The 16,182-nt window shown below is 26.4% G+C and overlaps 1 protein-coding gene across 4 annotated transcripts in view; it reads right to left on the bottom strand.

Moving 5' to 3' along the window:
* Positions 1–16,182, bottom strand: part of LOC117174523 (zinc transporter 2-like) — a 142,593-nt gene that overhangs the window by 45,741 nt on the left and 80,670 nt on the right. For 2 of the 4 annotated variants that reach the window (XM_033363719.1, XM_033363718.1), the window contains exon 2: positions 2,896–3,086. In XM_033363719.1, the coding sequence (XP_033219610.1) occupies positions 2,896–3,086 (191 nt within the window). Of the gene's footprint in view, positions 1–2,895; positions 3,087–7,648; positions 7,722–14,496; positions 15,097–16,182 lie in introns of those variants that run through there. The other 2 variants (XM_033363717.1, XM_033363720.1) reach the window with 2 other exon arrangements.

Raw genomic sequence — 16,182 nt, forward strand, 5'->3', positions numbered from 1 at the left:
GCGCATACTTTGAATAAAATATTTGTTATCATTCTCTTGAAATAAATGTGTTTTTTTCTTGAAAAAATACCGGTTTCATATGTATACACCTGGTAGTTGGTGCTCTGAACTACTTGGCGACCGCAACGAGACCAGACATCAGCTTTGCTGTGAGTTACTTGGGGAATTTCAACAACTGTCACGACGAAGAGCATTGGAAAGCTGCTAAGCGTGTTCTCCGTTACCTCAAGGGTACTATGGACATTGGTTTATCCTTCGAGAAGGGTTACGAGCCGGTGCAAGATTTTGTGGACGCGGATTGGGGAAGTAACGTCGAGGATCGTCGTTCGTTTACCGGGTATGTTTTTCTGTTGAACGGTTCGCCTATTTCCTGGGACGCTAAAAAGCAAAGAACGGTTGCGCTCTCTACTACCGAGGCCGAGTACATAGCGTTAGCCGAATCGGCAAAAGAATGTATCTTTTTGCGTCGTTTTTTGCATGAAGTTGGTTTCAGGGATGCAGCGAATATTTGTATATCTTGTGACAATAACAGCGCAATAAAACTAGAAGAAAATTCAACCTTTCATGCGCGTAGTAATGACATCGACATGAAGCACCATTTTATTCGAGAATTACTTAAGAAAAAGGAACTGACCTTGTGCCATATCCCTACGGATAAGTAAGTTGCCGATATGCTTACTAAAGGTCTGCCGAGGCCAAAATATGTGTGGTGTGCGGAAAAATGCGGTCTGAATCACCACCCCCAATAGAATGTAAAGAATGAAAGTCCCTTAACTCGAGGGGAGGTGTTAGGATTTTAAAATCTACGCGCGCGACACCTGTCGCCTCCTTGTGGCGACTTTGCGGAACCATATGATCCACTGGTGAGGCTTATGCGTCGGCAATCTGTATTCTACACTTTTGAACTGGATCTTGCGCGAGTAACTTGTATTGTAACTGTTAGCATTTTACGTTCATTATATTTGCTCTGTATTACTTCGATTCCATCAATAAACTGCTATATATGAGACATTGTTAGGAAAATAAGTTTTTAACCAATTAAAATAAATTTTCAACGCAATAGTTAAATTTTCAACCAAAAAGATGAATTTTCTACTAAAAAGATTACATTTCTATAAAAAAAGTCGATAAAGAAATTTAATAAACTTTTTCTTAAGGAAATTAATTTTCAATAAAAAAAAAACTTATTTTCAACCAAAAATGAACAGTTTTAACAAAATACATGGCTTTTCAACCATATATGATAATTTTAAATTTAATTTTTAACTTAAACGTTGACTTTTCAAACAAAAAATACTTTTTTTCACCAAGAAGATTAAAATTCTAACACAAAAGACACAGTTTCAACAAAATGCAGAAACTTTCAAACAAATAGTTAAATTTTCGAAGAAAAAAAATTAATTTTCTATTAAAAAACCTAAGTTTCAAGTCAAAAAAAATTAATTTCGAATCAAAAAGAGTATTTTGTAGCAAACTAGATAAATTTTCAATAAAAAATAGAAGTGTAATTTTCAGTTAGAGAAATAAGTTTTCAACCAAATAAAATAAATTTTCAACAAAACAGATGAATTGTTTACGAAAAAGATTGAATTTCTATAAAAAAAATCTCGACAAAAAGTTGAATAAACTTTTAGTTAAGGAAATTAATTTTAAATACAAAAAACTCATTTTCAACCATATATTTTAATTTTGAACGGGATTATTAACTTAATAGTTGAATTTTCAAATAAAAAGTTGAATTATTTACCAATCAGATTAATATTCTAACTAAAAAGAGAAATTTTCAACAAAATACAGAAATTTGCTACTAAATTGTTGTATTTACAATCGAAGAAGATTAACGTTCAAACAAACATGATATAGTTAAATTTTGATTTAAAGAAATTAATTTTCTATGAAAACCTAATTTTCAAGCCCAAGAAAATATTTTCGATGAAAGTTAATTAATTTTCAATAAAAACAACTCATTTTAAACCAAAAACTAATAGTTTTTAACAAAATACAAGAATTTTTAACATAATATTTTAATTTTAAATAGAATTTTTTACTTAATAGTTGAGTTTTCAAACCAAATGGTGAATTAATCAGCAAGAAAATTAATATTCTAATATAAAAGAAAAAATTAAACAAAATACAAACATTTTAAAATAAATTTTTGAATTTTTACCCAAAAAGAGTAATTTTTAACAAGCTAGATACATTTTCAACTAAGAAAGATAAATTTTCAACCAAAGAAAAATTAATTTTAAATATAAAAAAACTGATAGTTTTGAACAAAATATATGAATTTCCAACCAAATATTTAAATTTTTTATGGAATTTTCAACATAATAGTTGAATTGTCAAATAAAAGGGTTAAATGTTCACCAAGAAGATTAATATTCTATCACATAAGACAAAGGTTCAACAAAATACAAAAACTTTCAAACAAATAGTTGAATTTTCAACTCAGGAAGATTAATGTTCAAAAATAAGTATATAGTTAAATTTTCAGTTAAAAAAAAATTAATTTTAAACTAAAAAGGTTAATTTTCTACCAAAAAAGAGTAATTCTTATTAAAATACATTTATTTCAATAAGAATAGTTGACTTTTAAGCTATGAAAGATAAATGTTTAACCAGACTGGAAAAGTTAGATTTTCAGTTAAAAAAAAATAACAAAAAAAATGTTAACAAAATAGTTTAATTTTGTACACAAAAAAAGATATTTAATTAAAATAATAAATCATCAACCAAATAAAAAAAGGAATTTTCAACAAAGTAGTTTCACTTAGTAGATTGTTTTTTAAAAAAAGGCTAATTATTTTTCTAGAATAATAATCTAGTCAATCAAAAAATAAAATGTTCAATGTTCGCAGAATGTTGTATTAATGTTTATAAAAATGAGTAACTCACTGAGTGTCGGATTTTGGTAGTCGATGATTCCTTTTTCATCGCCAGTGCCACCTTTAATGACAGTGCAGCATCCAGAGAGTTTGCCATGGACGCAGAAGATCACTTTTTTTGTAGTCATGTTGCTGTCATCAGGTTCATTGTTATTGGGCGGAATACTCGTTCCATATCCAAAGGCTGCTTTGTCCTTGAATCTGGAAGAGGAAAGGAAGCCATTAGACATGCACAATTACAGATAAATATTTATTTCCTCGTACGTGCCAGCCCGTGAATTACACTCCGATTATCGTAATCAGCTTTGGCAACATTGTCCCAGAGTTACAAAATTATGTCTGACTACACACTTTTCCAGACAATGCTCTGAAAAGGCGTGGAAAGGTGAATTACTAATTTGCTATTTCAAAAAAAGAGCATATAGAAATATGTTATTTTCAATCTTGGATTGTCATTTTTATTTAAAACTATTCAATTTTATTTATTAAACTTCTATTAAATAAAAAATATTTTTAATCCAAAAAATTTTTTAAGTTTGAACCAAATTGTTCGATTTTCAACCAAAGAGATGAATTTTCTACTGAAACAATTATTTTCAACCACATAAAGAAATAATTTTCGAAGAAATAGTTTTATTTTCAACCAAAGAAATGACTTTTTAATCACGAAGATTAATTTTCTATTAAAAAGACGAATCTTAAAAAAAATACATAAATTTTCAACCAAATACTTGAGTTTTTAACTCAACAAGATTAATTTTGAACCAAAAATGGAATGATTAAACTTTCAGTAAAAAATTCTTTTCAAATCAAAAAAAAAAAAAATTTAATAAAATAGTTAAATTTTCAACCAATGAGAAGAACGTTCAACTAAAATGATTAATCATTAACAAAAAACAATTCTTGAATCTAATAGTTGATATTTCAATCAAATAGTTGAGTTTTCAATTTATAGAATATTTAAAGTTCTAATTAAAACAATTGATTTTAAGCCCCAAAGAAAAATAATTGCTAACAAAATAGTGAAGTTTTTAACCAAAGATCAGAACTTTAAACTAAACTGATAAATCTGTAAAAAAAATGTTAATCAGATATAATTGGATTTTCGATCAAAAAGTTGATATTTCAACCTAGCGATATAATTTTTAAACCAAAAAGAGAATAATTAAAATTTCAGTTAACGAAATTAATTTTCAACACAAAAAAGAGATTTTTAACAAAATGGTTAAATTTCAACTGAAGAAATGAATCATCAACAAAAAATTATGAATTCTCCACGAAATGTGCAATAATTAATTCATTTATTTTCTGTCGAGAGAGGTTTCTCGGTTAATATAGAAAAGAAATTTCATTAATAAGGTTTAATTTTTAATTCAAAAAGAAGAACTTTCTACAAAAATTTAAGTTTTCAAACCGAAATAATTTTAAATGTTAATTTCCAACAAGCTTTTTGAATTTTGAAGTAAAAAAATCTGGAAATGAAGTAAAACTCGGATATAACGCCCCCGGATATATCTCTTCCGAGAATTTATGCTGTGCGGTGGTCTCACAGCCGTGAAAAAGCAAAAGCGTCCTTATTTCCGAGTTTGGCTGCAGTTACCTTATCAACAAAAAAAGACGAATTTTCTAAAAAAATTATTCGAATTTCCAAACTTAAGATGAATTTGCAACAAAACAAATGAATTTTCAATTAAAAAGGATAAATTACAAAGCAAAAAAGGAATCGTCAGAAACCATAATTTTCTAACAACAAAAAACACGAATTTTCAACAAAATAGTTAAATTTTTAACCAGAGAAATGAATCTTAAACTAAAATGATGAACCTTCAATAACAAAAAATAAATTTCTAATAAAAAAGATAAAGTTTCTACCAAAAAAAGATAGTTTTTCAACAAAACAATCAAACTTAAAAAAATGTATTTTCAACTAAAATTTTGAATGTTCAACCAAGAAAATAAATTTTTTGATAAAATAGATGGACTTACAACCAAAAATATATTTTTTCAATTAAATAATTAAGTTTTGAATTACAAAACTATAAATTTTCAAGAAAAAATTTAATGTTTCAATTATGAGTTTGAAAAATTATTTTAAAACAAAAAAGTATGCAACTAACTAAATGATTATTCAATAAATAAAATGAATTTTTAACAAATGAGTCCAATTCTCAACCAAAGAGATGAATTTTCAACAAAAAAAAAAATTTATAATAAACCTGTTGGATTTTTAAACAAATTATTAAATTTGCAAACGACAAAGATAAATTCTCAAAAGAAATAAAAAATTGGAATTTTCTGTTAAAAAACTATATTTTAAACCAAAAAAAAAAAGAATTTTCAACAGAATAGTAAAACAAATGCCAAATTAATGCATTTGTTTAAAAATTATAAAATTTATCAACAAATTATAAGTTTTGCTAAAATTATCATCAAGTTCCCAATTAAAGAAACTAGCATTGAAAAAAAAATCCCGTCCATAAATTCTACAATAATGCATTTATTTATTAATTTGTTTATAATATTAACCAGAATAATCTTAAGAGAGATTGCCTTTGCTATAATATTGTTTCCAATTTACATTTCTGGCAATATCAGTTTAAAAAATATAAAATTATTGAAAATGATAGAAAATATGCTTTAAGCAAATAATTTATTTATAATGATAATTTCTGCAAAATATATAATTACTTGATAAGTTTTATGATTTTTTAAATCAGGTTTAGTACACACATGAATTATTGGAACATTTGTGGACAGAAATATTCGTTTTTTTCAATGCCAGTCGGTCAATTGGAAATTTTATTTTAATTACAGCAACATTCATAACAAGTTTATTTATTCAATGATTTTTTTAAAACAAATTTAAAAAATAAATAATTTCATGATAATTTCAGCAAAATTATTAATTAGTTGATAAATTTCATTATTTTAAAACAAATTAAATAAACAAATGCATTATTTTTGTATATGCGGCGAAAATACTCGTTTTTTTCAATATCATTACAAATATAATTGGTTGAGAAAATTTTATGTATTTTTAAAACAAAGTAAAAAAACATATGCTTTATTGGACAATCTGTTAATGGAAAAATTCGTTTTTTCGATGGAAGTCATTTGTTTTAAGTTTGAGTTTGTTTAAAGAAGTCATACAAATTATCAACAAAGTATGAGTGTTGCTGATTTAATTATTATCGAATTCCAAATTAAAAGGAGACAAAAAAAACTAATTTTTCCGAAAAAATGCACAAATAATGCATTAGGCTATTAAGTTTGTTTAAAAAATCGTATAATTTATCAAATAAATATGAATACTGCTGAAATTTCCATGGAGTTCCCAATTGAAAGGACTGACATTAAAAAAAAATCGTTTAGAGGTGACCGAATAATGCATTTCTTTACAAAGTTTTTTAAAAAAACATCAAATTTATCAACCTATTATGAATGTTGCTGAAATTGTTATAAAAGTCCCAATTAAATTTGAATTAGAAGCAATATTATTATGAAGGAAATTTCTCTTAATTTTAAAAATTTATTTTTAAAGATAATTTTTCAAAAATGTTAGCAACACTTGTTATTATTTGATCAACTGTGTGATTTTTCTAATGAAATTTAATAGAAAAATGCATTATTTGGGCCTTTTTCGACGGGAAAATTCTTTTTTTTTTCAATTTCAGTCCTTTTAATTGGGAACTTCATCATAATTTCAGCAACATTCATAATTTAGTTGATTAATTTTATGTTTTTTAACAATTTTTAAAAATTTATTAATATAATTTAATAGTTTTTCAGTTGAAAATAAATAAAATAGAATATAAATAATAATAATAATAATAAATAGGTAAAATTTTAATAATAAAAATAATTTGATACATAATTTAATAAATATATTTTTAAAGATAATTTTTTTTAATTTCCGCAAATTTCGTGATTATTTGATAATAATAATAATAATAATAATAATAATTGTGTCATTTTTAAAACATTATTTAGGCATTTTTTTATGGAAAAATTAGATTTTTTTAATGGCAGTCCTTTTAATTGGGAATTCCATGATAATTTCATAAACATACAGACTGTTGATACATAGTATGACTTCTTTGAACAAATTCAAACTTCAAACATACGACTGACATTGATATTATCGTGAATTTCCTAATTAAAAGAACTGAACTCGGAAAATAAAATTTTTTCCCTCTTTAAATGCCTGAATAATGTGTTTTTTTTATTAAACTTGTTTATAATATTAACAAGAAAAAATATAAGAGAAATTTTCTGCATTATAATATTGTTTCCATCCAAATGTCTTACAATATAACTTTAAAAAACGTAAAATTATTGAAAAAGATAGAAACACACTTTAAAAAAATAATTTGTTTATAAAATTTACTTTGTTTATTATATCATGATGCAAAATTGTTAACTAACTATAATGAAACGTAGGTGACTTGCAACAATTTGCCTATCACTGCCGACCATCGGGAATGTCAAATACTAAACATGAACATTTTTTTCGTCATTTTATTATTTATAAAAAAATGGAAAAACTAAATAAAAAATTAGGTTCGAAGACTCTTCAAAATTACAGCAGCTACATTGACCCTGTAATAAGTCTACAACTATTTAAATTATTCTTAAAAATGTTTAAATCAGGTGATGATTTTTAAACAAAATAAAAATTATGAAAAATTTTGGTTTATAAATTTCTAAGGGTGGTAAATTTGATAATTTAGTGATAATTAATATTTTGTATAGGGATTACTCACAAGTCTGCCATAGTATTCCGGTGAGATATTTTATTCGCAAAAAATCTTATATTTTACATAATCACATTCACTGTATAACAAAAAAAAAAAAGATAAAAAATTATAGTTACGTCAATCGTTGGGAGAGTAATTTTGACGAGGATAGATGTGTACTTAGTACTGATCTGACTACCTATTACGTAGAAATTTTCTATCTGTCAATGATGCCGTGTGCAAACGAGTGTGATTACACTTAAATTCCTTGATTTATTTTTTTCGAAGCAATATCATCGATACAGCCGTGTGCAAACCTCGTGACTTTAAAAACACGCTCTGAGCATTAATCTTATTTGTTTACAATCATAATGATAGATTATTTTTTAATCGAAAGGAAAGAGTCCCTTTTATGAATTTTAATTGGATTATCCAATTAGATTATAAAGGGTAATTGATTTTTGGTACGTAAATATTTAAATAAAATTTGTTAAAAATTGAGAGAGAACTGGGGTACCTATGTAACTTTGAATTTTAGGGTAGAGCAATTGCATAATTACATGTAATCGCAAATGATTGCTACTAAACGCAAAGACTGTAAATGCGATAGAAAAAAAAATTGAATAATTTCTTAGAATCATTTGACATATAAAATTTTCTTGAATTTTTTAAGTGACCTTTTAAAAAATGACGAATTTAATCATAAAAATTTATTTTTAACTAATACATTTTAAATTATAAATTATTATTAAATAATGATACTTTCATTAAATATAAATGAGGTTATATGTATTTATCTGTTAATAAAATGAAAATTTTCATACATCGTCAATTAAATGTAAATTAAATTTTTTTTTTTTAATTTAATTCAAAGAAAATATTATTTTAAATATTTTATTTTAAATGATTTCCTAAAATGGCGGAAAAGAATGTATGTAGAAGATTTCCTTTTTAAAAGTTTTAACAAGATACAAAATTAATTTTATTTAAAACAAAATTGCACATTTTTGAAGAATCCATACAAAAATATGTTTGAAGAGTTTTGAAAACTTTCAAGAGAATACAATTTTTTAAAAGATTTTGGTCGGAAATTTTAAAATGTTTTTTATGTTACAACATTTATTTAAAGAAAATTTTCGAAAACATTCCAAAAGTGTTTCCGAATAATCAAAAAAGGTTCTGGAAGGTTTGAGGGCAATTTTTTTAAGTTTTCAGATTTTTCTAATTTAGGAAAAATTTGAATAATTCAAAAAGAAATAATACAACATTTCTAAATAATTTAAACAAAATGCAGATTTTTGAAGATAAAATATTTTTGAAATATTTTCAACCATAAAAAAGTCTTAAAAATGTTTTAAGTTTTAAACTAGTCAAATTATTCCTAAAATTTTGTAAAATCCTGTACAATAAAAAAAAATCTTAGATAAAAAATTCGAAAAAAATTATAGCCCTTTTTGTATAAATAAGTTTTGTCTAATTTTTTTCGTAGCTTGTGTCGTTAGTCCAAAAATTTATATTTTTTTTATTTTTATGTTGTTTTTACAACTAAAAAAACTACGAGTCCTATCGAAAAGTAATTCATACAAATTTTTAGATCTTTCCAGCGCGCAAAATTTTAGCTTTTTCATTTTTTTTCTTATCTTGCATAGTTTGACCGAAAATTTGAATTTTTGGATTTTTCATTATTTTTGTTACGTTTTTCTTCTCCTGACTTTTTCATATCATGTGTTGTTTGGCTTAAAATGTTCATTTTAGTTTTTTTATTTTTTTATTTTGAAAATGATCTAACTCTAATAAGTTTCTTTTTATAAAAAAAAGTCATTAGAATAAATTTTTTGAGTTTCTGAGTACTATGAATAACCGTACATAGAATTTTAAAATCTTGAAAAAATGTGATTTGAAAAATTTTGAAAATGCGCTCACTTTTTGAATTTTGATCCAAAATAGCTGGGTTTCAAAACGTGGAGATTTGATGAAAACCGCTAAAGTGAAATGTTACATAAAACCAATCTTTACTTAATTTTTGTTTATTGTAGACTAAAAGATCTTTTGCGGTTGCAAATTAAACGATTTTTTTGAAAATTGATTTTTTCGGTTTGAACATTCATCTCTTTTAATGGTAATTTACTTTTTTGAAGAAAAATTACAGATGAACCCGTCTTACACAGGAAATTAGTATTTTCCAAACAAAAATCATTATAACTTGAAGAAAATTTAGATTCTTTTAAGAATTTCGAATTATGGTAGTGTTTTTTCTCGGAAATTGGTATTTTTAATTTCGACAAAATTAGATTTCAAAGAATATTTACAACTTTTTCAACAATTTTATGATATGATTTACGTTATTTCAATTTTTTTCGTGGGTAATTATTGTTACTTATAATAAAAAATTATTAGATCACGAAGAATATTTATAATTTTGTAATAACTTTAGATTATATTAGTATGTTTCACCTTGGAAATTGCTATTTATAAAAAAATTCATTAATTTCAAATTAAATGATTGTTTTGTAAAATAATCAAACTTACTAACTTGAAGAATTTCGAATTCTGTTTTTCGTATGGAATTGAAATTTAAAAAAAATCATAAGATTGCAAAGAAGATTCAGAACTTTTTTACCATTTTAATTGATGTTAGCACAACAAAAAACAAAAGGCTTAATGTTGGGGCTTTTCGTCTAAAATTGCTACTGTAAATAAAAAATCATTAGATTTCAAAAATTAAACTTAGAATTTTGAAGAAAATTTCATTAATTTTTAAAAATATTGTCCTTGCGTTTCTTTTCCATTATTTTAGAAAATACATAGATACTATGAACTACAAAAATGTTGTATTAATATTAATTTTATATGGCTAGTTAAAAATTTGCACGAGTTAAAAAATAACAATCACGCGCGTGTATGCTTTGTAGTTCAAAACTCAAAAAATATTTAATTTTAAAACCCAGAAGCTTAAAATTGAGGACATTTCTTAGCTGGGAAATTAGAAAATTAAAAAATTTAGATTTAAAAAGTTACAAATTTTTGGCATTTTAAAGGTAGAAAGCATTAGAAATTATTGACTAGAAAGTTTTGAAGATAAACTATTTTTAAATTATTTTGATAATTTATGAAAAAGCATACACTTAATATTAATACAACATTTTTTTTATTTCACATTATCTATTATCTAAAATCATAAAAAATGGAAGGAGAATATTTTTGTTTATTGATGAAAAGAATTAAAATCTAAATAAATTAAAATAAAATATTTAAAATGTTCAAAAATGTGTACTGTTTTAATTTGAAAGAATTTTAAATTAAACAAGTTTTCAATTTTAAATGTTACAAAGCAAAACATTTTTTAAATATAATGACCTTTAGATTGAACAATTAATTAATCCTACTGAAAAGTAAATTTTCCATAATTTTAATTATTCCTCAAATCCTATAATTTTTGTTAATATTGATGAGTTACTTCTTCTTAGAAAGAGTGAGCTTTTAATTTATGCTCACTTGAAGAAAATATTCAATTATAACATTTATGTAAATGAAATGCAATTCATGCACATTGTATTGCAAATAAACATATGTATCTTATATTCAAATTATCACATAACAATAGTCTAAAAATTATTCTGTCTAGATTTTATACAAACATATAGTATGGAATTATTCGGATATACAGTTATGCCTTTGATGATTATGAATCTATTGAATTGAATTACAATACGATTTCCGGTCCCATTGAAAAAAATCACATTGTGGGAGCATTGACACGTTAGAATGAGAGAAAAAAGATAACATATCTCATGAAAATCATGAAGTTTCGTTTCTTGAATTTATGTTTTCATAACCTTGATTAATCGAAAGCGTTCTATTTATAAATTGAAACTAAATTTCAAATTTTTTTTCGAAAAAAAACGGTCTCTCCCTCTAATATTATCATCTATTTTCACTGATAACAAAGTCTATATCAACTATGTTTCACATTTTATATAGCAATGTAAAACGGGCACACAAAAATGTGTTTTGCCGTGATCGTTGACATTTTATTGATTTTGCATATCTTATCTATTGTAAATACCTAAAAATAAATTCAGCCTCAAATTTTGTGTGACTCGAAAACTCAAAGTGTGTAATTTTTTAAATCTTAAATTAAAAAGCACTGTTCTCCAAAATGTGTGAGATTGATAATATAGATAGCTACACTTACATCTTTGCTTAGTTGAATTACCTGTACTTGAATCTTATCAAAAAGCAAATGTAAGAACAATGTTACAACCTTCGAATGATCATCAACTTGACCTCGTATTAAAACACTAATTAAAATTTTTTGTGAGTTGAAAAATAGCAAATTTGTAATATCTCATTCATTAATTATTGTACTATTACAATCTTAAAAAAATCTTACAGCTTATAAAGTTATTTAAAAAAATCTTTTTAAAAATAAATTATTGTATTTCAGGCATTTTCAATGGGATAACAATAGAAAATGTATAGATAGTTTTCTTAAATCAAACCAGTTTTTTTTCTACTCAAACTTGAGTACGTAAACTATGCTTGCCGTCAAGAAAATGATTGGATAGTTCTTACATAATCAGACAACATTCTCGTTTTAAGTTTAAAACAAAGAATTTTCCACATGTGTTATCGGCAGTTAAAACTGCACTCATAAATACCAACAGTAAAATAAAACGGTATGTAATTTCGTGAAACTGGAATATGACCAACAATTTAAATGCTTTCTCCTACATGTTGGTATAAAATACCAATTATTTTCAAAAAAATTTGACACTTTAGTTTTTAAAAGTATTTCAAGCTAATAATTATTCAAATTTAAGAAGCATTTTACTTTAGAGTAAAGTGTTGAGGAAATAACTGTGCTAAGGGAAAGGAGAATAATAAGAAATAGTCACAACAGACGGCTGAAAATTATTGTTGTAATTATTATAATACCTGTGTTATTATGTACGATAACATTAATGGAGAGTAGAGTCAGTTTCATTGGATTAGGATTTATATACATATTTTCGATTTTTCTCAATATTTCTTTAACAATTCTATATTATAAACATTTAAAACTTCAATTTTTTTAAAAATAATTGCAATTTTTTAAATAACTATAACACTCGTTGGAGTTGATCGCAGGCAAATTCAGATAAGCGAATGATTTTAAACATGTTGACGATTTTCACGTCAGCGCAAAGCGATAAAAAACTTTTTTAAGTTGACAGCTTCTGTGTACTTACTTCCACGTGAGGAGGGTTTACAACCATGTTTTTCATCCGATTATTTCATTTTAAGGAACTATATTATTTTTAGAATAGTAGTATTAAATATAGAAAATTAAATTTGTTACTTTTTTTAAAATTGTTTTCTTATTTTCGTTGGTTTAAAAGGAAAAAGGTATTTTATTCTATCTTGTATAGCAAGCAAAACATGACATTCCACTTTCTTTACTTTCTGTTTCATTTAATTCCAACAAGTGTCACTGCTCTTTAGCTACAGAGATGATTTTCAATATATTTTTTTACCTGCTGCTATATGATTTGGGAAAAGGAAATTTTTGTTTAAATATAGATTCAAGGATTTTTTTTATATCAGCCATTTTTAGATATGTATGTTTTTAAAGGCTGTATGTATGTGGTTCAGAGTCAACCACAAAAGACAGAATTTGTTTAATTAGAAATTTTTTCTTTGAAACAAATGTTGACAAACTTTGTTTGACCCATTGTTTTCTTCGAAGGTTAGATTACACATGTACCTGTATAAAGATTATCTTATTTTACCCAGGAAAAGACCTTCTAACTCATTTAAAATATGCGTGTCCACATGAACATTTTTTGCTTTAAACTCAATATACTGAGATTATCAGATTAAAATTAGATTGCGCAATTGCTTTGTTTACTTTGCTTTGTCAAGCAAACGAAACGTGTTGATTTTTGTTGTTGCAAATAACACTTAGGTCTCAAGAAATTTCGTAAGTATTTTAAAAACAATTGAAAACATCTCGCGAAAAGAAATTAATTAAGCTAATACATTGTAATAAAAAACATTGGCTTTATGAATAATAATGCGCAATAAATTCTCATAATGATACCAGAAGATTACTTTATTCATCGAGAAAACATAACTAAAACAAATAATTGTACTTTTATTTGAGACGGTTTCATACTTTAGGACATGAATATTTCGTTTTTTTAAAATTAATGACAATTTTCTTTCTATAAAGTCAAAAACTGTTGATGTCAAACTTCAGAGAATCGTGATAAATAAATTTTCAAAACTATCTTAATAGTGAAATGGCTTTCATAAAGCACAAATGTCGCACATCATTAGAATGCCAATTTTACATATTCGTTTGGTTCCATGATACTTTCACATCGAATCTGTTTTTATAATTCAAACAAAAAATTCAGTGACAAATTTTTTTTCCGTTAATATTTAAATTTCTTCATTCCACAAAAAAGTGAATATCATTCTATAACCAAACCTATATTACTCTATCTATGTCTACCGTATTATTGTCGCTCAGGAACCACACATAGTGGGTTAATGATGAAATATTTCCCAAAAAATTAAAAATAGATAACCAACAAATTCAAAACACAGATATTTATCATCTCAAAGAGCATTCTTTTCCCAAAATTAAACGAAAACACTGTAAACACTCAGAGAACAAGATGTATTGAAACAAAAGCATCATGCTCTTTTCCGTTTTGTTTCAAACCACATAAAATTATTGTTTACAAAATTGTTGCAAAAAAATTATTTTTCAAACAAATGAAAATCCTCTGAACATTTAATTCAAAAGCAAATTCCATTTGTGTCAATAAGCATACTTTTGGCACAAGACAACATTTCTGCGTAAAGTAAAATAATGAAAAACGAACTCTGAAAATCCAGTCGACTGTTCCGATTCATCGGTACTCGATGATGTAGGCCGAAGTCTTTGATTAAAATCAATCAGATCAAACTTGGTGTACTCGGAAGCTCCATAGGTTCGAGAAATGTTCAATAACCCGCGCCAATCGAACGCTTCGCGCTTTCTCCGCCTTTTTCCCGGGCGCAGATACGAAATGTCATTCTTACGCATTCCGACCGTCATATACCGCACACTACTCACAATATGTAAATGATTGTGAACAGGTCTTTATTTCTTTCACTTGTTGATGAATCCTATAAAGTTTCGACTCTAGACATCACGATATTAAAAATATCAGCGGATTTTGGAATTTTGATGTTTTTTTGGGAAGACCACGCCGTGTGATGTCGCGGTATAAGACTGTCCGCGAAGACTAATGAGATTTTTTCGTAGTTCGTATAGTATAGTGGTTGGATGCACGGTGAGACGACGAAGCCGGTTTCCTGGTGAATCTCGAATCTCGATTGGAGAACGGCCCGCACGTTCACCAATGACGCTTTCGTCCGTGAAAGTTTTGAGGGGGACGAAACCAACGAGACGACCTCGAGCAAAGAGGACAGACGAGAGACCAATGATCTAAGGTGCTGATGTAGAATTTTTAAAAATTTATGTTATAATTGTTATTATGACATACCTGTATGTGTAGAGCAGCCTTGATGCAATTCGTGCAGACACTATCTTTCATTCTGATAACACACATGGGTTATTCTCGGCAAACGGGGCACTTTAGAGTCCAAAGGAAAACTTATCAAAACTATTAATGGTATTGTGCACAAAATATTATATGGTAAAAAAATTAGACAAAGTAGGTGCCATGCTCCTACAACAAAGAAAGTCGTAGCCTATATCCCTATATAAATTTTGGGCCCTATGTAGAGTTTGAGCCCTATGTCGATTTTTGGCCTTTTGTCAATTATTGACCTACAATCTCAGTTTTGGGCCCTTTGTTTATTTTAGATCCTATTTCAATTTCAGCTCATATATCAATTTTAGGCACATGTAAATTGTGGGCCCTATACTAATCTTAGGCCCTATGTATATTTTAGACCTAAGTCTACTTTCGGTCTTAGGGATCATCCATATATTACGTAACACGTTTTTCTTTTGTTTATATCGTTGTGTCATTCTCAAATTCACAACAATTTTATGCTCGTCTTTATTCAAACAAAAGAAAAACGTGTTACGTAATATATGGACGATCCCTTATGACAATTTTTTACTCTATCTCAATTTCGGGACCTATCTAAATTTTGGAACCTATCTCAATTTTGGTCTCTGTGTTAATTGTGGGTTATAGCTCAATTTTGGGCCATATGGAAATTCTGGACATGTCAATTTTGGGCCCCATGTAGAATTTGGGCACTATTTCAATTGTGGGCCCTTTGTAAATTTTGGGCTATATATAAATTTTTGACACATGTGACTGTTAGACCCTATATTAATCTTGGGCCCTATGCATATTTTAGACCCTATATCAATTTTGGGCCCTATATCGGATTTAACACCTATATATATTTTTTCGTCCATATGTCAATTTCGGACCCTATCTCAATTTTGGGCCTCTCGTCTATTTTGGGCTCTGTGTTCATTTTGGGTCCTATGTTAATTTTGTGTACTAAGCCAATTTTGGACCATATATCAATTTTGATCACAT

The sequence above is a fragment of the Belonocnema kinseyi genome, chromosome 6 (genome assembly GCF_010883055.1).
Source record: "Belonocnema kinseyi isolate 2016_QV_RU_SX_M_011 chromosome 6, B_treatae_v1, whole genome shotgun sequence".
Lineage (NCBI taxonomy): Eukaryota > Metazoa > Arthropoda > Insecta > Hymenoptera > Cynipidae > Belonocnema > Belonocnema kinseyi.